The sequence below is a fragment of the Haliotis rufescens genome, unplaced genomic scaffold (assembly GCF_023055435.1).
Source record: "Haliotis rufescens isolate VD_foot unplaced genomic scaffold, xgHalRufe1.0.p SCAF_2, whole genome shotgun sequence".
NCBI lineage: Eukaryota > Metazoa > Mollusca > Gastropoda > Lepetellida > Haliotidae > Haliotis > Haliotis rufescens.
In genome coordinates this window covers 58,835,880-58,860,137 of record NW_025963890.1, presented here as the reverse complement: position 1 = coordinate 58,860,137, position 24,258 = coordinate 58,835,880, and the positions used below count along the sequence as shown (strand labels likewise).

Genomic DNA, 24,258 nt, shown 5'->3' with positions numbered 1-24,258 from the left:
TTATCACAACGTGTGAGCTCAATGTGGGAGGAAAGCCTGAAATGACGCAGATCTTGGATGATTACAATTTTAGCGAAACCCACAAGCACGCTTTTGGTGCTTACAAACCTAGAAACATAATCCTAGGTTCCTGGTGTTCCCCATGCAACTTTGGCCCTTAGACGTGCCCCCTGCAACTGCAGGAGACATTCTCCTATGCCTCACCTTCTCCATCTCCTCTTTCAACAGCATCTGTGCTTCCTCCATCTGCTGTTCATGTTGACTGAGTGCCATCACCGCCTGCCCTTCAGTCTGACTCTCTGTGCTGCTCATAGCACTCCGCTCCAGCTGCTTCAGCTGCTGCTCAAGCTCTGTTCGCTCGATGCTAAATGCTTGCTTAAGTCCTGACACCTTCTCACCATGTTCCTTTTCAAGAGCAGAAAGTCTTTCATTAAACCCTTTCTCCGTCTGCTCTTGCATCTGTTTTATTTCTGCAGCCTTTTCCCTGTTCAGTTTTTCAATTTTGTCACTAGCATATGCTTTACTTATATTCTCCAGCTCATCCTTCTGGTCCAGCAATGCTTGTTCTTTCTCTCGACACAGTTTCCCCATTTCTTGCTTCAGCTTTTTTTCATGTTCCAACAAAAGTTTCTCTATCTTCTTATCACTGGCCTTCACGGTTTCATCCCGAACCTCCTCAATCTTTTCCTTTTCCCTCTTTCTGAACTCCTCTTCAAGAGAACTTCTCAATGCTGCCTTCTCCTCATCAAACTTCTCATTAAGCTGGTTCACTTCCTTCTCAATCTGAGCAGTACTCAACTTAATATTCTGTTCAGCTTCAGTCAATTTATCCATCAGTTCCCGAACCTGTCCTTCGTACTGGTCCAACTCGATCTTGTATTCTGACTGGACCTTGTCCAGTTCCACCTCTTGTTCCAGGGTATGTTTCCGTATCAAGTCATCTCTCTCTTCCTCAAACTTCTCCTTCATCCCTTTGCTCTCCTTCTCATAATCTAGTTTCAGCTTCTCCAGATCAGTGGCAGCTGTCTGAAGCTTACTTTGAAGGGTACTGACTTCCTTTAGTGATTCATTTTTACTCTTAGATATTTCATCAATTTTGTTTTCAAGAACACCCACTGCCTTTACATGTTCGGCTTTCAACAAATTCAAAGCCTCTTCATGCATTTTCGTAACATTGTCCTGAAAACATGTCAATGCAGTCACTGTGCTTTTCAAAGACGTATCAACATGCTTATTCAAACTTTCTTTGTCTGACAACACAGTTTTACGTAGCTCTGAATGTAGTTCTCGTAGCTTTGGCATATCCCTAGTTATCATTTCCTTCAAGCAAATTATTTGTTTCTGTGAACTTGTGAGCTTTTTCTGATTTTCAACCAACTCCTTTTCCAATTTGGCCACTGATTGTGTCTTTTCCACCAATTGTTGAGTGATGGTGACCTTCTCACCACTACTAGTGTGTTTATTGGGTGGAGAGTCTGTCATGGAAGAAGGCATCGACTCATCAATATAGAAATCGGCTGTCGTGAATTCCTGTGAGGTTTCCACTTCAGGTGACGTGTCAGCTGTTAGATGACCCTTCCCATGATACTTCTTTCCTGGCAGACTCTCACGGCTCCTGTCAGCACTTCCTACCTCACTATCTGAAGATTTGGTCGGTTCTCCAGACGACTGAAGTCCGTCAGCACTGTCTGACATTTTCACATATTTAATTCCATCCACACTCTGAGAACCTTTCGCACTTTTCATCACATTTGCCTTCCCAGCAAGTTCCTCTTTGGCCTTCACCTCTGCCCTCATTTCCTGGGTCAAAGTTTCCGAAAGACTTTGTGGCACTGGGAAGTTTGGTCTGTCAGCAATCACAATCTGGGGTTTAATCTTTATGTCTGCATGAGGCCCACATGCTGCAACCTGGTCCTTGAGACTCAGGTTACTGTTCTCTATATGCACAAACTGGTGGTCTCCCTGACTCTGTATGACAGTGATGTCAGACGTTGCTGTCGACGACCCGATGGTGCCGGGGAGGCTGCGACACACCATGGCATCACATTGCACGGTGGAGTCACTGACCGACGACATCATGGTGTGCAGGGTCATTCTCTCGCCCACGGCCACTGAGGACGGGATGCTGAAACACAAAACATCTCAACTGTTGGACATTAATTATTATCAAAGAAACGTGTTGTACCATGAATTATCTTCACGATTTCAATTCCCCTTGGGCTGAATAATGCTCTATGCTTTTCACAAGCAACAAATGGACATGTGCTTGCAACTAGGGCTGGGACGAGTCAAAATTAACTACCCGGGTACCCACCCCCCTATTACCCAACCCTACCCGGGTACCCACTGTAGGCCTCAAGAGATAGGTACAAAATGTCCAATTGGGATTTTTTTTACCATAGCCCTGGCAAAACGTACTTAGACACATGTATTAAACAATCTGGTCATGCAAACACTGAAGTTGACTTAAGTTGTATCTTTATTCAACCATATGAAAAGTCAGAAGGAATGGATGCATAATTTTTGTCATTAAACAATATATATCACATGACTAACCACGGGTCCGGGTAGTCCTGTGGGTTTACGGGTCCTACTCAGTACCCACCCAACCCACGTACCCGAGTTACCCGTCCCAGCCCTAGTTGCAACCATTCGACAGTACGCCATGGGGTTTACATACACTATGTGCCTCCATCATCCATTAATACATACACCCAATCTGCAGTGTAGTTGATAACCAAACAATAAATCCGCAGCCTGGTTCAAGGGATGAAAAACAGTGAGCGCAAAGATCTATAATTCTCATGCAACATGTGACACAGCCTTGCTGCCTCTACTCAACACACTGCTTCAATCGTTCAAGCATGGAGTTGGGCTCACTTCACTTCCATGAGTAATACTGAGGGTACATCTGGATTGTTGCTAATGCTGTCAACTACTTCATTGTCTAGACTCAGTTATTAGAGTGAGTGAGTGAGTGAGTATGGTTTTACACCGCTTTTAGCAATATTCCAGCCATATCACAGCGGGGGGCACCAGAAATGGGCTTCACACATTGTACCCATGTCGGGAATGGAACCGCCGTGACGAGCGAACGCTTTAACCACTAGGCTACCCGACCGCCCCCTCAATTATTAGAAGGTCTAAAGCATGACTGTAATATTCAGCAGTACAAACAAACAGTTTTAGTCCACTAGTCCTTATAATGATAACATATAGCAAAACCCTTAACATGCTTAAGAATGGCAAATTTCTTCTAGCCTGATACCTTAACTATTGGGCAGGTTGGCAAGGACCACAGGACTAGTGCCAATTTGTAATGCTGATATTGCTTACCTAAGTCTGTCTGCTAGTTCAGGAACTGAGTCTCGCAGCATCTTTATGTCATCGTCTGTGATGGGAGGAAGCCTCTGGTCAAACTCTTCAGGGGCCTCGGTCTGATATGGGCAAATAGAACAAAACAGTGACATTAGAATAGGTAACACAATTCATTCTCACAAGCTTGATCACAAGTAGACTTTTCCAAACAGAGGAATGAACAAGTAAAGCAAGATGTCCAATCTGCATGAAAAACTGCATTGTCACCTTCAATCAGCTGAAGTATGGCAGTCCCAATACAGTGTTCCCTTGCTATAGCTCCCTTCAATATAGCATGGTCTATTAATTTGAAGCCTGATCTCACACAGTTGAGTTTCATACAATAACACAATCAGGGGTAAACAAAAACAACAGAACATATATGTTACACATAACAGCATCTAACTGACAGGTTGGTCATCAGATTCGCAGGGGGCACAGGTGGCCTGGTCGTCTGAGGCGCCACGATTCGCTGTGCAGAGTTGCATCCCTTGGGCACGCCAGAAACCTATGATTGTGGGTTCGAATCCCGGTTCGCCCAAATTATGTTTCTAGGTTTGTCAGCACCATACCCATGCTCGTGGGTTTCACCAAAGTGGTAATCGTCTGAGACCTGCATCACTTCGGGCTTTCCTCCCACATTAAGCTAACATGGCGCGATAAAACTGGAATACTGTAAAAAGCGGCGTTAAACCCAACTCACTCACTCACTCACTCACTCACTCACTCATCAGATTGGCTACTCACAGCAAACACAGGTGGAATGTCCTCAAACCCTTGGAACAAGGACTGTAGGAAGTGCTTGCCTGCAACAGAAAATTCATTGTCTGAGACTTCATTAGGATCAGGAGATTGTTGCACACAACACTGCCAACTCTGAGAGTGTGGGTTCAAATTTAGGATGGGACTTCACCCAAAAAACTACTAAACTTCACTAAGAAAGTGTAATCATGGTAATCCCAAATATAACATATGTTCCTTAGTCAACTCTACATTACACCAGTTCCTGTGCTGGAGGCTAGGAGTTGCCTTTATCTTGTATAACATCTCCATTGACATCCTTCGTATTTCATGCCAATGCAATAACCTACTAGTGCCAGACCAATGTTTTTTCTTGTATACGAATCTACTCAACTGATATTTCTCTGATTTTGAAAAAGAATAAATGAAAAAACATCCTTTGGGGATTTTTAATATTTAACCAACAGCACTATGATATGGATCAATTTCTTTATCGAGGGGAAGCAACTCTTCTGCAGTTATAACTTGTCATCTACCAATCAAATCACTTCCTGCTGATTACTGTTGCATGCACATATATGCATCAATATTTATTGCTCTGGGCTGTGTTTTTTTCCCTCCTCCACTTAAGACAATTTTGGGCAAAAGATCTCTTATACAAGAAAATAAATTGATCTGACCTAATTGGAAACAAAAGTATCACATAACATGAGTAGCATATTACACAGTTATTGACAATACTGAAGACATATCTGAGGCAGATATCAAGAACATGCCATGGTAATTGTAGGATATAAGGGCATTGTTTGAATCCTAAATTCTACACCATCATCTCTAAATGAAACAGATGAAGATAGACACACAGAACAGAATGTTCACACACAGATATGAGATACGTTTGAGATGACTGTGGTGCTTACCCAGCTCTGTGAGGAATGCCTGTCTCCTGTTGACTTCATCTGTCTGAAGCTGACTAGATTCCAGAGCCAGGTTGCCTGCCCACTGAGGACAGACACAAACATCACATAAACTAAGCTGATTTGGAAGCAAGTGACTGTTTTCTGCAACAATACCATTAACCATATCACAGCAGTAATTATTATTCAGAGTATTGATGAACATCTTTGGATTTGATTGAAAACTAAATCATTCAGGTCACAGCTAAGGACACACATTTTTTATCGTTCATTTCACGGACCCACTGCCCCTACTGAAAAAGCATCTGGAAAAAAAATAATTGAAACATAAATATATATATATTTTTTATGTCTCCCGCTAGTAATATAGACCCTCATATAAAAAATGAAATGTTATATGTCAATTCCATGTCTACATCTCTATCAGTGATCAAGAAGCCAGTTGCAGTTTTAACTACATGGCAGAATGACTATCATATCAATAAATATAGTTTGACATAGTTATTTATTTTTGTTTCAACCAGTCTTGTGTGGAAAAGCTGGAATAAATCCGTGAAACATTAGATTAAGAAAGTGTGACCCAAGAGATCCACACTTTGCACACTTCAGTAAGGTGTGAGAGAACACTTTACCGTGAAAACCCCATGGAAGAACTGGAAGTTAGAGTGAATGAGTGTATATGGTCTTACTCCGCTTTTAGGAATATTCCAGCAATATCACAACCCATGAGAGGAATCGAGTCTGGCTCTTCGGCATGACAAACTTACGCTTTAACTGCTAGGCTACCCCACCTCCCCACTGGAGTTAAAAAAAAACAGGAGTGACCTGATGACAAGCCACAGTAGAGATTGGTCTAGTCAAAGTGAAACCCAAGCCTGGTATATTTCTATGGTCAACTTTTCAAAAAGAGCCTTCTCCCAAGTTATTTTATGCCAAACTGACCTCCAGGAATTGTGTGGAGAACTTCCTCCTTCTGACGACCTCGACAACTAGCTCCGCATAGACTCGGGGAGCATCGTGAATCTGGTGTAGAATGTCCAGACGTTTCTGGAGCCTTTTCAGATTCTCACGGTATATCATCAGCTTCCCATCAACATCACAAATCTTCTTCTCCACAAACATCACCCACCTTGACACACAAAAGGCTTGTTAGTATGCTTTTTCAGTTACTTCTGCTTCAACAACCACAAGTCTATCTAACAAGCATTGTATATTGCCATCTACAAAGCAACCCCATGTATGAGGCGACCCCCTTCAAATTCGATGCTAATTTATATACCTCATCTATAAAGTGAATAGGAATGGAGTACTTCACCAGCGCATACACAGTCCCTACATTTACAATAAAAACGTGTTTGTCTTCTGCAAAAAAGAATTACATTGAAATTACATGGAAACGAACAGATCATCACAGTATCGACAACTACCCTCAAGTTTCAACCACTGAATCAAAGGAGAATATATTCAAGTCTTGTAAACCTTGCTCATAATAATCATTATGATAACATTAATTCATAACCAACCAACAATGCCAAAGGACAAGTTCAGGTTAGTAGACTCCAAAGTTATCCCACAGGATGACAGCAAAAGCAACAGCCGAAAATGTCACGAGATTGAAAAGAAGTTCCCATAACCTCCCACTGTCCACCGCCTCCCTGTGTACCTGAGTCTGGTGTGGAGGTTGATTGAGAGCTCCTCCTTGGCCATGCGACACTTCTTCTTGATGTCGCGGAGTTTCTTGTGGTTGTTGAGCATCACCACCAGCTGCTTCTTGTGACTGGCACACAGGTCCGGCAGGATGGAGTTGTCCCGCAGGTTGCTCACTCGGTTCTGGTTCTGGACAAATCCCTGCAAAAAACACATCACTGACAAGCTGTAGTGTGAGGGAGTTGGGACTAATGCCCCTTTGTTTGTCCGCTGCACTCAGCAATATTCCAGCTATGTGACAGAAGCCCGTTAATAATGGAATCTGGACCAGACAGATCTGTGATTGATATTGTGAGCAACGATTCACACCGTTGGGGTAAAAGGACACGTAATCACTTTGTCACCTAGCCTGAATTTGTGATCCATTGGGTTGACCAGCAGAGGTTGCTAGGGACCTATTCTAACCACGAATCCCCTTGGTGTACTGCCATTTGGAGAAGTGCACATCAAAGGCATGTCAGCTTAATGTGATAGGAGAGCTCATGGTAACATCCTATTGATGTTGACCACTTTATTAAGCAGAGAAATAGATCCAGAGTGAGTGAGTGAGTGAGTGAGTGAGTGAGTGAGTGAGTGAGTGAGTGAGTGAGTGAGTGAGTGAGTGAGTGAGTGAGTGAGTGAGTGAGTGAGTGAGTGAGTGAGTGAGTGAGTGAGTGAGTGAGTGAGTGAGTGAGTGAGTGAGTGAGTGAGTGAGTGAGTGAGTGAGTGAGTGAGTGAGTGAGTGAGTGAGTGAGTGAGTGAGTGAGTGAGTGAGTGAGTGAGTGAGTGAGTGAGTGAGTGAGTGAGTGAGTGAGTGAGTGAGTGAGTGAGTGAGTGAGTGAGTGAGTGAGTGAGTGAGTGAGTGAGTGAGTGAGTGAGTGAGTGAGTGAGTGAGTGAGTGAGTGAGTGAGTGAGTGAGTGAGTGAGTGAGTGAGTGAGTGAGTGAGTGAGTGAGTGAGTGAGTGAGTGAGTGAGTGCTTTAACCGCTTTACCCCACCAAACCCATAGATCCAGATGCTACAATCACAAATTGACAAAACCAAAATGACTCCAAACATATGGTCTAACATCTGACCCATTATATCCCGCACACACTTGTGCCTGGAGTGTTCACATCAATGTAAAGCTCTGACTCCAGCACATACAGGCATCCTGTTACCTTGGCCATGTCTGCCTGTTCCTGCACTATCTTCCTGGCCCCGGACATGAACTGGTCGAGTCCATACAGTCGGTCCTCGAGCCCCTTCACCTCCTTCATGCTGCAGTTGTCTACCGCCTCCATTGTCTGCTGCACCTCGGAGTGCAGGGTGTCGAGGATCTTCTCGTCAAACTGGACAAACATCAAACACATTCACTACATGGGCATCTAGATGAAACTTTTGTGTGTCCTGATTTGTCAGTAAAATGTAAATTGTTTGTAAAATGCCTTAGCTCGTCACAGTTAGACACTGATTTTCAGAATATTAGACTTTCCTTTTGATAATGATAGCAATTATCCCAGTAGTTTCTCCAGATTCCCATTGGTTAATTCTGACTCAATCGCCAAATGACAAGGGTGATGCCATGTTTGTTGATAAATACTGAAAGTAGTCCCTACTTGACCTTTGATATTTACCTCTGTCCACATAGGACTTTGTTTGTTTGAAACCTACCCATTATATGATAAACAGAGATTATCATGCGAGTGTGTCTTATGAAGGTAAATATCCTATACCAGGAATAAACATTGTAAAACATTGTATTTAGTATTCTCTAATGCCATATATTTACCACCCCAAACATGTCAAAACACGCAAGAATAATAACCTTTCTATTTCCATCACAAACATTATCTAAAGATTGCATGCATAAATATATTAATATGTCACAATGTCAGTGATGAGTCAGTCGGATAGTCACTGACAATGATCAATGTAGTTCCAACAGAACTACCTACACTTAAAAGCACGGGTATAGAAACTGATTGACGTTTTTAGTAACTTTTAGACTATCATTTTGATAATAATAACATTGTCCAGGTCCCCAATCGTCAATTTTGACTTGATTGCCAAAAGACAGAGGTGACGCCGTGTTTGTCAACACTGAATGTAGTATCTTTTCATATTTGCATACCGTATTCAATGTAATAAGCGCCCAGGGCGCTCTCAAAATAAGAAATAGGGGCTCTTATTAGAATATTATTTTGGTGAAAAAAACAGAGTTAAAGGATATTTCGTGGTTAATGCTGACAGCCTGAAATGTTTATATACGACCGATATATTTTTCCAGAATTTTATTGCCCATAATTCAGGGTGCATATAACACACGAGTGCGTATTATACGCAAATAATTAAGTCTTGTGTACATTGATCATTCAGGAGGGGTGCTAATAGGGATTGTTCACTAGCCAATATATTAGCAAATATCGCTGTGGGCGCTTATTAGAGCGAGCCGCTTATTACATCGAATACGGTATTTATCCATAAATAACGGGATACCGTTCTTCTCCATTGGGTTTATCCCAACGAGTAATACTCAAACTCATCATACAATAAACATGAATATGTGTGTTGAAGAAGCCAGCTTGCTAAAGGCCTACAGACATGGTGAGTGACTGACCTGTTCTGCGGCCTTGAGGCACTGCTCCACCATGTCATGTAGACTGTGCTGGGGGTCCTGTAACATATACACACCTTGTAACACAGTCACACACATAGACATTATTATAAAAGTATGTGGGTCATACTAGGGCTGGGGGTCCTGTAACATATACACAGCTTGTAACACAGTCACACACATAGACATTATTATACAAGTATGTGGGTCATACTAGGGCTGGGGGTCCTGTAACCATGGTAACATATACACAGCTTGTAACACAGTCACACACATAGACATTATTATACAAGTATGTGGGTCATACTAGGGCTGGGGGTCCTGTAACCATGGTAACATATACACACCTTGTAACACAGTCACACACATAGACATTATTATACAAGAATGTGGGTCATACTAGGGCTGGGGGTCCTGTAACATATACATACCTTGTAACACAGTCACACACATAGACATTATTATACAAGTATGTGGGTCATTCTAGGGCTTGGGGTCCTGTAACATATACACACCTTGTAACACAGTCACACACATAGACATTATAATACAAGCATGTGGGTCATACTAGAGCTGGGACGAGTCCAAATTTACTACCCTCCAGTGCACATATGGGGCACGTTGCAAGCCACAAATCGCTTAGAGAAAGCAACTTTATCGCTCATCCCGGGGTCGCAACAGTTCAAAGTATTTGCGCACTCTTCTGAAATGGCGGCACAGCTACAGCTTAGTTGCCTTGACGTAGAAGAATGTAATAGAAGAGGCTCTAGACTAGAAGATGGGGAGCAGACTGAGGATGATGTGGTGTTAGCTACCTTTGCTCATTCTCGTTGATCCAGTCAAGAATATTTTGTTCCGCTGTCAATGTCAGCCACCATTTTAGTTTGAGAACGAAGCAAACTCAGCCAGCGATTGTTTTGCAGTGTGGTTGAAAGTTAGCGCACTGTTGTAAGGCGAGTCGCTGTACATCGATTGCAAGCGACTCACGCTTTGCAACACACCCATGATCTTTGTGAACTCGGTTATTCCTAACCCTATAGGTCAAAATATGACTGAGTGCACAGTAACCATGTTTCAGTCAGGTTGCCATACCAGTGAGTCCCCACTATCATGACAATGATGCCTCATGTTGAATATTTCTGTCCGTTTAACATGGTTATTTGTCACAAAATAATGTTTATATCATGTCAATGTTAACCGTGTGTTTAGATTGTCCACAACTTTGAACACTTGTTCATGGCTTCTAAGTATGGGAGGAAGGCCAACAGTGTCGCTCATGGCATATACAATTGTTGTGAGTTGAAACAACTTTTTAGTGTTTGTACGAGTAACTCACCTGGGAGCTGATCCACTCAAAGAGAGTTTTACACTGTGCCAGCTCCATGTTGTCAGCTGCGATTGGGTTGCTGGGGTCGTGAGGGTAGGACATGGCCAGCCCCAGGGGTGTACTCAGACAGGTCAACAGTGGGATCTTGGTAAGGAGCTCCAGGGACTGGCCAATACTGCAGCAATATACAACAGATCAGTTATACAAGCCTTGATGCTCTAAACACCCCTACCCCTCATGGCTCTATCCACACCTCGTTGCTCTATACACCCCTCATGGCTCTATACACCCCTCCGGGCTCAATACACCCCTCACGTCTTAATACACCCCCTCATGGCTCTATACACCCCTCACGACTCTATACACCCCTCACGACTCTATACCCCCCTCATGGCTCTATACACCCCCCATGGCTCTATACACCCCTCACGGCTCTATACACCCCTCACGGCTCTATACACCCCTCATGGCTCAATACACCCCATCATGGCTCTATACACCCCTCACGGCTCAATACACCCCCTCATGGTTCTATACACCCCTCACGGCTCAATACACCCCCTCATGGCTCTATACACCCCTCACCCCTCATGGCTCTATCCACACCTCGTTGCTCTATACACCCCTCATGGCTCTATACACCCCTCAGGGCTCAATACACCCCTCACGTCTTAATACACCCCCTCATGGCTCTATCCACACCTCGTTGCTCTATACACCCCTCATGGCTCTATACACCCATCACGGCTCTATACACAACTCCTGGCTCTATACACCCCTCTTGGCTCTATACACCCCTCATGGCTCTATACACAACTCCTGGCTCTATACACCCCTCATGGCTCTATACACCCCCTCATGGCTCTATACCCCCCTCATGGCTCTGTACACCCCTCATGGCTCTATACACCCCTCGTGGCTCTATACACCCCTCATGGCTCTATAAACCCCTCATGGCTCTATACACCCCTCATGGCTCTATACACCTCTCATGCTCTATACACCCCTCATGGCTCTATACACCCCTCATGGCTCTATACACCCCTCATGGCTCTATACACCCCTGAGGGCTCTATACACCCCTCATGGCTCTATACACCCCTCACAGCTTTATACACCTTCATGGCTCTATGCCCCCCTCATGGCTCTATACACACCCTCATAGATCTATACACACCCTCATGGCTCTATACACCCCTCATGGCTCTATACACCCCTCATGGCTCTATACACCCCTCATGGCTCTATACACCCCTCATGGCTCTATGCCCCCCTCATGGCTCTATGCCCCCCTCATGGCTCTATACACACCCTCATGGCTCTATACACACCCTCATGGCTCTATACACACCCTCATGGCTCTATACACTCCCACATGGCTCATGTACTCTAATGCCCAAGCTTGAAACCTCAAATGTTTCAATTCAGGATTATTGTCTTCTTACAATCTAGTTGAAGGTCTAATGCCCATATTATTCAGAGTGAGAGCTTAATTATTATTTTCACTAGCCTGCAAAATTATCTGCAACAGGGTTGCCATCTGTGGCAGTCCACAAGGAAATGCTAATAGTCCAATGTCACTAGTCCTTCCTGGGAGTTACTATTAATGGACAAGCGGACCTTGGTAAACTTCAAGCCCTGGTTATGACTAACAAAACTACTACTTTCCATCTCTTTGGGTAGCATGCTATGTCTATCACACAGTATAAATTCTGCAATGGTCATAAACCCTGATAACAATACCGACCTGGCGAGTGTGTTGAGATACCCCTGGCGGTCTGTGAGGTAGTTGTCATAAGCCTCCTGAAACAACTCCCATCTCTGTCTCAGGGCACTGCAGGCAAATAGAGGTGCATGTTACCAAGGAGTGAGTGAGTATGGTTTTACGCCGCTTTTAGCAATATTCCAGCAATATCACAGCGGGGGACACCAGAAATGGGCTCCACACATTGTACCCATGTCGGGAATCGAACCCGGGTCTTCGGCGTGACGAGCGAACGCTTTAACCACTAGGCTACCCGACCGCCCCATGTTACCAAGGAAAGCAAAATACAAAATTAAGTGATAATCATAATTATCAACATGATCATATTTTGTATGCAATTGCTCCTTTCAGATACATACATAGAATCATATTCCACTGACATTCATCACATCATTGAGAAAGTTTAAGTCATAAGATATGTTTCAATATGATGATATGGGTTGAAATGGGTTCAAACGTCTTGTTACAGCAGTTTTATAACCGCATTGTGTCTGTGTTTGCGTGTGTGTGGCTGTATGCTGATATGGACTAATGATAGTTGTATTGTGCTTGTTCACTCAGATACCATATCCCAGCTTAACATGCATACACCACTGATACGCATTATACTGACTCAGACCGACCAGTGCTTGTTTTATCCACTAAATGTGGATGGCTATTTCAGATATGAATCAATAGCAAACATTGTCTCAACAATTGACACACAATCCGACCTATGAACCTATTTTGTTCCAACACAATAACTGTCCAACCATAGCTCAAGAGAATCATTTCAGGATAATCCTTGTTTTTATATTCTCAAGTGAAACAAGGCAAGGAGGGTCAACATGATTTACATGAATCTTTTTTAATTTGAATTTGAATGTTTAATGTCTGAAATAACAAGTAGGAAAATAAAATACAGGGGAGACAACTGAGACAACTGTGTACCTGGTGATGTCCTCGAGGTTTGCAACCACGGCAGCCCATCCCTGCTGCTGTAGATGCTGATCGTGGACGAGGCGCTCACACGCCTTCAGCTCCTCCTCATCAACATCCCGAAATTGCTGCAAGACAATCAGTTCCATCAACAGTGAATACATAAGTACAAGGTACCATTACAGTACTTCATTAACACAAATAAGCATTTTGAAAAAAACTAACAATTGCTTCAATAGCTGTTAGATTAATCATATAGGTTTCCTCAAATATTTGAGTATAACAATTTTCAGAAGACTTTTTGTCACAGTTCAAGGGATATGAGTATTAAAAGAACCTGTGTACATGGTCAGCTTCCCTGATATATTTACAAATAATCACTATAATTCATCCTGAAGCTTGTTCAAAAGAATAATATTTCAAACATTATGCAAGCATTCCTGAAATAACACCTATAGTTTCATATCACTTGCACTACAAATTCACAATAATAACATTTGTCAAAATATATACATAAATGTAAATTTGTAACTTAATGTCCTGCATCATTAAATGTTGTCAATACTGGTTTCATATCAACACAAGAAGAGAAACACACCACAGAAAGTTGGGTCCGAGACACAACTGTTTCATAGGCTGGAGGCATGATGAGAGAGCCTTCAACTTGACCCTGAAGGTCAATATCTGCAACATAAACACCAGGATTAGTCTGATAGCAGCAGGGGCAGGTGGAGTCCACACAGCTACAACATCAGGACAGGTGCTGGAGAGAGGGGAGGCTGCAGACCTACGTCTCTATCACACTCAGCTTTTCCCACTGGAGTGTTTAACTACATTAGGGCTACAACATCAGGACAGGTGCTGGAGAGAGGGGAGGCTGCAGACCTACGTCTCTATCACACTTAGCTTTTCCCACTGGAGTGTTTAACTACATTAGGGCTACAACATCAGGACAGGTGCTGGAGAGAGGGGAGGCTGCAGACCTACGTCTCTATCACACTTAGCTTTTCCCACTGGAGTGTTTAACTACATTAGGGCTACAACATCAGGACAGGTGCTGGAGAGAAAGGATGCTGCAGACCTACGTCTCTATCACACTCAGCTTTTCCCACTGGAGTGTTTAACTACATTAGGGCTACAACATTAGTACAGGTGCTGGAGGGAGGGGAGGCTGCAGACCTACGTCTCTATCACACTCAGCTTTTCCCACTGGAGTGTTTAGCTACATTAGGGCTACAACATCAGGACAGGTGCTGGAGGGAGGGGAGGCTTCAGACCTACGTCTCTATCACACTCAGCTTTTCCCACTGGAGTGTTTAACTACATTAGGGCTACAACATCAGGACAGGTGCTGGAGGGAGGCTGCAGACCTACGTCTCTATCACACTTAACTTTTACCACTGGAGTGTTTAACTACATTAGGGCTACAACATCAGGACAGGTGCTCGAGGGAGGGGAGTTTGCAGACCTACGTCTCTATCACACACTCAGCTTTTCCCACTGGAGTGTTTAACTACATTAGGGCTACAACATCAGGACAGGTGCTGGAGGGAGGGGAGTTTGCAGACCTACGTCTCTATCACACTCAGCTTTTCCCACTGGAGTGTTTAACTACATTAGGGCTACAACATCAGGACAGGTGCTGGAGGGAGGGGAGGCTGCAGACCTACGTCTCTATCACACTCAGCTTTTCCCACTGGAGTGTTTAACTACATTAGGGCTACAACATCAGGACAGGTGCTGGAGGGAGGGGAGTTTGCAGACCTACGTCTCTATCACACTCAGCTTTTCCCACTGGAGTGTTTAACTACATTAGGGCTACAACATCAGGACAGGTGCTGGAGAGAAGGAAGGCTGCAGACCTATCTCTCTATCACACACTCAGCTTTTCCCACTGGAGTGTTTAACTACATTAGGGCTACAACATCAGGACAGGTGCTGGAGGGAGGGGAGGCTGCAGACCTACGTCTCTATCACACTCAGCTTTTCCCACTGGAGTGTTTAACTACATTAGGGCTACAACATCAGGACAGGTGCTGGAGGGAGGGGAGGGGATGGGACGGAGAGGAGGCTGCAGACCTACTGAAAATAGGGCACACACCTGTAGTTTCATTTACTGAATCAGATTCTTAGTGGCCCCATTAGAGATTATTCCAGCAATATCATGGCAGGGACACTAGAAATAGGCTTCATACATTGTACCAACGTGGGGCCTTTAGCGTGATGAGCTATTCCACCACACCACAGAGTGAGTGAGTGAGTGAGTGAGTGAGTGAGTATGGTTTTACGCCGCTTTTAGCAATATTCCAGCAATATCACGGCGGGGGACACCAGAAATGGGCTTCACACATCCACACCACAGAGAATTAGGGGTAGTTTGATTGAAGAACAGATATCTGAGAACCAAACCTAGTTTCATAGCCTTATTATCATAATACTGTAATCCCGTAATACTGTGTCAAACTTTACAGATAGGTATTTTCTCTTTCCAATCCCAAGTCCACATCTTCCTGCATACACTGTACCTGGCAACCTCACGGACTGACATCATAACATTTTATTCTGTTTTAAAATGAAGTCATAACACCATATGTAACATGCCAAGTATAGCTTACGATGCCTGCTTCTAGCCTAGTCATGGTATCTTATGATCGTTACATGACATCCAAATCTCAGAAAGATAACACACAAGATGCAGAAATAGATACAAACAGCAGCCACCGACTCAAGGCAATTCAATCGGAGGGTGACGTGGGCCTGGCTGGGTCGGCTAAGGGTGGATATTTGGTATGAGACTGGATCAATTATGTCTATTACCAAAAACCAAAGTTCAAGATGAGGAGGCATGACTCCTTGTATATGTCTATGTATTGGAATCTTTGTAGCCATATTTTCAGCATGTTTAGGATGGGGTTGAAGTTAAGTGCAGCTCTTGGTGTTCAAGACTATTGTATGATATCATTGTTGAGTGCTGATATTTTGCCATGGTATATTCTAAACTAGCAAAAACTAGACACAGTTTTGAAAGATTAGATACGACATGCTAACATGAAAAATGGTTGAGTTTGCTTTGAATATGTTCATCTCAAGTTATAATCCATGCACAATATTTCTGCAAGATATGGCATATTTCAAGTTAGGATGTCATCCATGACAGAGGCAGAAGAAAGTATCAGCAAGCAACACTGCAAAGGTTTTTAACTACAGGAATTTCTATTAAAAAAGGGTTAGCAAACTTTGATATTGCAAGACAATAACGAAACAAGCTAACAGCACACTTATCAGTAGGAAGTTATTCTTAACTGTCACATTGCAATTTGTCTGAACTTGGTTGATGTTCTTTGAGTTAGTAGATGTGAGGTGAGGTGAAATTGGGTTTAACGTCGCTTCCAAGATTATTGCACTTATATAGCGACGTGCATGCACGTGTGTGTGTGTGGCTGCTTGTACTAGTCCGGACTGATGCCGATTTATAGTGCTAGCTCACTGAGATGCCATGCCGCAGTTTAACATGAATACCCCACTCAGACACAGTATACTGTCTCCGAGTCGACCAGTCCTTGATTTATCCCCTTAGTGCCGAGCGCCAGACAGGGTAACAACAAGTACCATCTTTTAACGTCTTTTGGTATGATGCTGCCAGGGATCGAACCCCGGTCCTTCCGCTCTCCGGGCGCACGCTCTACCACTAGACCATGGAGGTGGTCCTTTGAGTTAGTAGACATCTAAATCAAACAGGAGGTCCATGTCATAGCACTCCATGTTTCACTATCAGAGAGTATCAACTGTGTGAGTCAATGATTTCACACTGCAGTCAATCTTCCAGCTACATCACCACTGTCTGCAAATAATGGAGCCTGGGCCCAGCAGACTAGTGACTGATGGCAGGAGCAAGCACCCTGGCCTTGAGAGTACACTGACACACAGCCATTCACACAATGAGCATGTTGGGACCACTCCATACCCCTCTACATCAGCTCTCACTACAAGCATGGGATGCTGGGGACATTTTCTGTTGAAGCGGTCCTCAAAAATCAACAATAGTTCTGGAAAACATTCTCCAAAACTATGTTCAACATACTGGTCAACATACTACTATATAAACTTTCATGGATCTGCAGAAAGGGTGGGATATAATCTTGCACTGCCTGTATCGTATTTCCCTGCAAAATATACTTGTGCTGTGTCTCATACAGTTTATACATCAGTCTGTGCCTAAACTAGCTAAACTTGCCCTTTTGAAGGCTTTTATCTGAATAATGGCTGAAATAGATTTTGTAGGCACATATTTCATACTTGTGGCTAAAGATACAGACTGCTACAATGTAACTTGGACCACGGACCTATATAACCGTTATACAAGTCCGTGCTTGGACCTTGAGAAAGTCAGCTGATAGAAAGTAGTTTCATAATCTCATTCTGCTTTCATCTAAAGGCGTACCCTCACTCATCATTGTCATGATGAAATATTCCCCTGTTGGAGGCCTCACCACCTCAATTTGTATTACCTAAATCATGAAGGTTGACCATGTTGGATTAGTCTGATGAACGTAGAATGAAACCTATGTAAACAGCAAGCAGTGACATGGTTCCCACTTCACATGTATTTTCAGAAAACTTGTGATTTTCCCAAACTTAGAGGAATGTTTTGGCTATTTTCTACAAATTTTACATTCCTGTTGTTCATTGTAGAACTTATTCATCAATGTCACATCTCAACTTATTGGCATATGCTTATATTTTTAATTTTCTGGAAATTCTGTGATAGAAATATTTATCCAATTTCTTCGTGGGAGCCATGAGTAAGAGCCTCTGCAATGCCCAAGCATTAAAGAAAATGAAGATAAAATATTTTTTAAAAACTCTTGCAAATACTGAATTTGACACTCAGTATTAAGACAAGTGAAAATATGAGTTTACGATACCTATACAAGGTCAAGGACAAAGAGTCTGAATTCTAATGGTTTAGAATTACATACGCTTTAGATAAATATGGTAAAACAGTGATCAGTTCCTACCATATTTATCCCATTAACCAAAGTGTTCCAAATCAAGACACATATAAAGGAAGACTTCAAATTACTTTGAGCTATCTATACATGTTTACAACAACAATTCCTGATCTCCTTTGGTTCCGCAAATTAATTTTCAGACTAATAATGGGGTTTCCTTTTCAACTTAAGCTACAAAAATACAATAACATATACATGTATAGATATGACATTAGTCGTACAGGGATTTGGAAAACAGACAAAAGAAACAAATTCTTACAGATGTAAAAAAATAGAGAAAAAAGAAATATGACAAAAAGAAATCACTATAACTGTATATTGTTTACACAGCTTCGACTCGAATGTTTTGGGTCTTGGTTTTCAGGGCAGTTTTGAAACACTCTGATTAGGATGTGGATAGCTTATCACCGGTGAGTCACCATGACAAGAACAATAGCACACTTACCTGGTCTCTCAGAGCGAGTACCTACAGGTGATAGATACACAGTTAGGTTACTGTCTTCTATGTAGTTACCTTGTCGCTGACGTTACTTTAATTAAGGTTGCACTAGTACTAAAACAGTGTTATTATTACCAATGACTGACCCATCATTCCCAGCAAAAAGATATTGTTAGAAAAAATGAAAAGAATTGTTGACAACTTGGTGCATGTGGACAGACATCTTTTTATAAGGCAAAAACAATTTTAACAGAGTATTTTCTTGTGTATAACGCACACTTGAGTATAATGCATACAGCTCATTCTTGGGTCCTGGTTTCTGGGAAAATTGCTTGTTATATATAATACTCAGTCAAAATACACATTGTATCATTTAGGTGAACAAACATATGACATAACCAACTTTTTCAATAAAACACTGAAGTTTGCGATACCAGATTACTAACCATGATGATTTACTGTTATAATAGACGTATTATTATATGCACAGATTATGATATTGGGTGTAACTATCTCATAAAATAAGCCAGAAAGAGCAATTGGTTGTACCTACATTTTCTCCAGTGACCTACCGGCAATTGAGATAAAAAATACCCAATATTATAAATATCCATTATAATGACATTTACTGTGCAACCTTATTAAAATTAGTTCTTAGTTCTTGCTAACACTAAACAAACATCTGTGTACATCCCATTACGGGTCACGTCAGAATGACCTTCAATCCGACCAATCAGAGCATCACTTACCAGACTGGCAAGGTGAGAGTCGGAATGTGTTTTCTGATCATGCAATCTCGAAAAGGTCCACAGAGGGTATTCCAAACAACAGATACGAGCTGTATGACTGATTCTGATAAAATCATGGTATATCTTTCTCTTCAATGGTATAAACATTTGAATGGGAGCGATTTTGTACACCCCGTGAGGAGTACAGCCATACAATCTAGACCATCTATGAGACATTCCAGTATGTACTTTCGTTCAGTTTTCAAATTTTGAATGAAAAACATTGTGACAAAATTCTTTAAAGCTTTTTTCTAGAATGGAAGTTGCCAGTTTGAAACTGGTATCGCTTAGCTCGAGAAAGCTGTTTTCTGATTGGTTAATGTTGACGTCTTATTCACTTCATTAGTCGGTCAAGGTCGCGAAAGGTCGTTCTGACATATCCTGTAGTGGGAAGTTCTCGGATCTTTGTTTAAATGGTAGCAAGAACTAAGATCTGATTTTAATGAGATTGTTTACTGAGTTATGTCTTCTTACTGAGTTTCCATATCTGTGCATGTATTCAGGCTCATATCTCAACAATCACCACAGCTGCAGTGATGATGCTCTATATAACTTCCCCACTATAATTCTAGAATATGAAGCTGATATTGCTTTGAAACTCACACAACTTACATTATATCATAATACTACTTTGAAAGAGTACAATTTGAAGATATCACAACTATTAGTATGTTAATTCTGCAACTACTTCCACGACAACTGTATCCTGCTAGTTTAGTATTCACAAATATCTCATACGTAAATTGTACACAGTGTTTGAAATGAGGCATGAAGTTGCTGAATGTCAAGGGGTCCTTGTTTTGCTGTTTGCTTGTTGTTTAACGCCGCACTCAGCAATATTCCAGCTATGACAGCAGTCTGTAAATAATCGACTCTGGACCAGACAATCCAGTGACTGACTTCATGAGCATCAATCTACGCAATTGGGATCGATGACATGCATCAACCAAGTCAGCGAGCCTGACCACCCGATCCCATTAGTCGCCTCTTACGACAAACAAACATAGTTGCTTCTTACAGCAAGCATGGGTTGCTGAAGGCCTATTCTACCCCCGATCTTCAAAGGTCCTTGTCATAACCCTAACGGTAAAAGTAAAAGAATTACGCAGCCCCTACATTAAAATACCACAGGAGAGAAGACCTCAAGAGCCTTACATCACACCCCCCTTCCCCCTCTCAAACACTGTGTACAGTGCTACTTTCTAAACAGGACTTCATTAACCATGCTTACTACACATATTGTTTAAGACAGAATAAATACATTCTGTGGCATTTGATTGGCTAACCAAGCAAAAATGTTTTGTGTTTATGTCAGAAAAAGCGAGAAAAAAAAGGCCACACCCACTAACAAACTATTGTTTCCTGATTGGCTGATAACAGATTGAGGGGCAATGCTGTGTTGCATTATTGTGCCCTTCAATATCACTGATTCTGTACTGTTGTCTACAGTTTTATGTTTGCTAATCTTTCAATAAGCAATCTGTGAAGTTATTCCTGTTGAATTATTTATAAGAATTGATTTCAATATATATTTGCATTTATGGAGTTATAAATGTAAAAAACCGATGTGCATATTTTGCACAGTTTGCACACCAGCTTGTTTTATTTATACCTCCATAAACTCAAACAATATTGAAGTCAATTCTTCAGTACCGGTAACTTCCTTTATTTATCATTATTTATTCCTGTTGAGTACAAAGTTGGATTATATATCTGATATGATATGGTCAGTAACATAAAACATAACAGTAATCTGACCTCAATGAGCAATTTATCCAACTAACATTTCACAATATACATCAGTGTTGGTAACCATAGAGACACTGATTGACTGAATACACATCCACACACTGTGTGGTTCAGTCACTGAAGTGATTTGTTTGTTTGTTGTTTAACGTCGCACTCAGCAATATTCCAGCTATATGATGGCGGTCTGTAAATAATTGAGTCTGGACCAGACAATCCAGTGATTGACATCATGAGCATTGATCCACGCAATTTGATGACATGCATCAACCACGTCAGCAAGCCTGACCACCCGATCCCGTTGGTCGCCTCTTACGACAAGTATAGTCGCCTTTTACGTCAAGCATGGGTTGCTGAAGACCTACTCTACCCTGGATCTTCACGGGTACACTGAAGTGAAGCAAATGACTAAAGAATAGATTTATATCCACTCAAGTAGGAACTGAAATAACCCCGTACCTTGAACCCACTGATAAATCAGGAAAATTAACCTATTATGTCATACAACATGGATAGATATGGTCACACAATATGACTGGATATATTGTGCTTCTTTACTAGTTCACCTTGTTATTGTTGGGGGTATGTTTGTTACATATGAGTACTTGTTATACAGCCTGTTAACACATAGTTCATCCCACCTTTGAAAGACACATGTCTGACATCAGCACCCCTCTTGTCTTTAACTTGGGATGAGACAATGTGTTCTTGATTGTCCTTAGGGGTCACAGGACCTCACTGTTCTTCATCAAGATCACTTATTATACAGGTATATCATATGTAAAAGGTTAAATGGGACTTAACATCGGGTCAAAGATTATTGCACTCATAAAGCAACGTGCATGAACGCATGTGTGTGGCTGCTTGTACCAGTTCGGACTTATGCTGATTTTATTGTGCTCGCCCACTGAGATACCATGCCGCAGTTTAACATGAATACCCAAATCAGATACAGTATACTGACTCCGAGCCGACTAGTCCTTGTTTTAGCCAAGTGCCAGGCAGGGTAACAACAAATACCATATTTTAAAGTCTTTTGGTATGACAAGGCCGGGATCAAACCCTTGACCTTTCTCACTCGCGGTTGATGCTTTACCGCTAGACCAGGGAGGCGGTCCAAAATATGTAATGAAGGGGTATAGTTTTATCAATGAGGGTGTTATACTGCTGTTCTACAGAGTGGTTAAATTTTGAGATTCTGAATAATGTGAATGCATTAAGGAATGTGTTGAATGAGTGAATGTTTTAGATTGCGATCAGTAATACAGCATGACACTCTCGTATTGGACCAGACAAACCAGTGACTGATAGAATGAGCAACAGTAATGTTATAAATTTTATCCATACAATAATTTCTAGCATGGAGCATTGGAGACCTTCTGTGTTCTGGAATATATTACTGATAAGTTAAAACATTCAATTTGTTCATTTGACTAAAGTTAATCTGTCATGTCTGGTGGGCACAGCCTTCCAATTGTAGGTTTTCTTTAACTTTCTCTTAAAGGGTATCCATCAAATTAACTACTGTCAGCCCACTTGGATAATTATATCCTGGGTACCAGTCAGTTCTGTGGGTCATGTACAGTTTCATCAATGCTGAACTCACCTGATCCATAGTGTATGCTGGGGGAGGGGGGTGTGGCCGCCTCTATGGTGGTTTTGCTGAACAGGAAGATTGGGTTGGTGTCCTGTGAAGAGTGATAGAATAATAGAATATTAATGAAATCATCAAACTTGTAAGAACATAATGATACTTATCTTTCCTATTTCTTTGCATTAAATGATGTCAGTGTTAATAAGTGACACCAATTCAACTGAATCTTGAAGCCACTTATGTAATGAATCTACCTTGGTTAAAAAAAAAGTAGTCTTTGTTCTCAGGCACTGGCCGCATAATCATAAAGTTTGCCACATGTTTCGTTTTTATTTCCATTTTTTAAAAATAATTTAAAAATCCTTAAATATTCCAAGTCCAACGGTAGTCAAATACTGTATTCCAGTATTTTACTCATCAAGGAATACATTTATGTAGGTAGGCCCTTTCCCAGGTTGATTGTACACCATTGCTTATTGATTACACAACTGTTTATTGGTTACATACTAGTTGTTCACCCCCCCCCCAGTGAGGCAGTGATTTTGCTTGAGACAAATGGTATGAGCATAATCTGAAGCCTTTCATTTGACGACAATCTTCTACGTCATTACCAATTTGGCAAAAATACATGACAACAGGGTTAACAATCATCAAATATGAGTGAGTGTGTGAGTTTACAAAGTAAAGAGTAAGTAGGGTACGTTACATACATAGTTAAGAGTGAGTGAGTGAGTGAGTTGGGTTTAACGCTGCTTTTAACAGTATTACAGTTATATCATGGCGTGTCAGCTTAATGTGGGAGGAAAGCCCGAAGTGATGCAGATCTTAGACGTTTACAACTTCGGTGAAACCCACAAACATGGATCTAGTGCTGACAAACATAGAAACATAATCGGGGTGAACTGGGATTTGAACCCACAATCATAGGTTTCTGGCGTGCCCGAGGGACGCAACTCTGCACAGCGAATTGCGGCGCCTTAGACAACTGGGCCACCTGTGCCCCCTCATCAAATATGAAAAGAACCGTTCTGAAGGCTTGAGGTAGTGAACGAGTTGTACCGTGCCAGCGCTGTACTTGGCCACCCTCTGTGTGGGGTCGAGGCTCTCCCCACCACTGATGAGAAGCACCTGCTTGTCCTCGGAGATGTGGCACATGCTGGAGATGACTGACTGCAGAACCGACACACTGCAACACAACAGTCTCAGACACTGAATACAACACTGCTGGGTCATGGACAACATGGGTCCTACTCACAATAATCATTGTCAACATTCAATTTCACATTTTTAACCTGGAAAGCCTATGGTGTTTTTGATAATCAATCATTTGCATGATTAGCAACCTAAAACGTCTTGTATCTTATCCAACTTTC

The 24,258-nt window shown here is 42.0% G+C and overlaps 1 protein-coding gene across 2 annotated transcripts in view; it reads right to left on the bottom strand.

The window, feature by feature from the left end:
- The window catches only part of LOC124141851 (RB1-inducible coiled-coil protein 1-like), a 55,795-nt gene that overhangs the window by 22,832 nt on the left and 8,705 nt on the right, over positions 1-24,258 (bottom strand). Inside the window, exons 3-17 of one of the 2 annotated variants that reach the window (XM_048400262.1) lie at positions 23,945-24,071; positions 22,898-22,979; positions 18,764-18,784; positions 13,905-13,990; positions 13,319-13,434; positions 12,371-12,457; positions 10,633-10,798; positions 9,300-9,356; positions 7,861-8,031; positions 6,679-6,863; positions 5,958-6,144; positions 5,019-5,100; positions 4,105-4,163; positions 3,337-3,437; positions 205-2,125 (exon numbers count right to left, since the gene is read on the bottom strand). In XM_048400262.1, coding sequence (XP_048256219.1) covers positions 205-2,125; positions 3,337-3,437; positions 4,105-4,163; positions 5,019-5,100; positions 5,958-6,144; positions 6,679-6,863; positions 7,861-8,031; positions 9,300-9,356; positions 10,633-10,798; positions 12,371-12,457; positions 13,319-13,434; positions 13,905-13,990; positions 18,764-18,784; positions 22,898-22,979; positions 23,945-24,071 — 3,448 coding nt within the window. The remainder of the gene's footprint in view (positions 1-204; positions 2,126-3,336; positions 3,438-4,104; positions 4,164-5,018; positions 5,101-5,957; positions 6,145-6,678; positions 6,864-7,860; positions 8,032-9,299; positions 9,357-10,632; positions 10,799-12,370; positions 12,458-13,318; positions 13,435-13,904; positions 13,991-18,763; positions 18,785-22,897; positions 22,980-23,944; positions 24,072-24,258) is intronic. The other variant, XM_048400263.1, reaches the window with a different exon arrangement.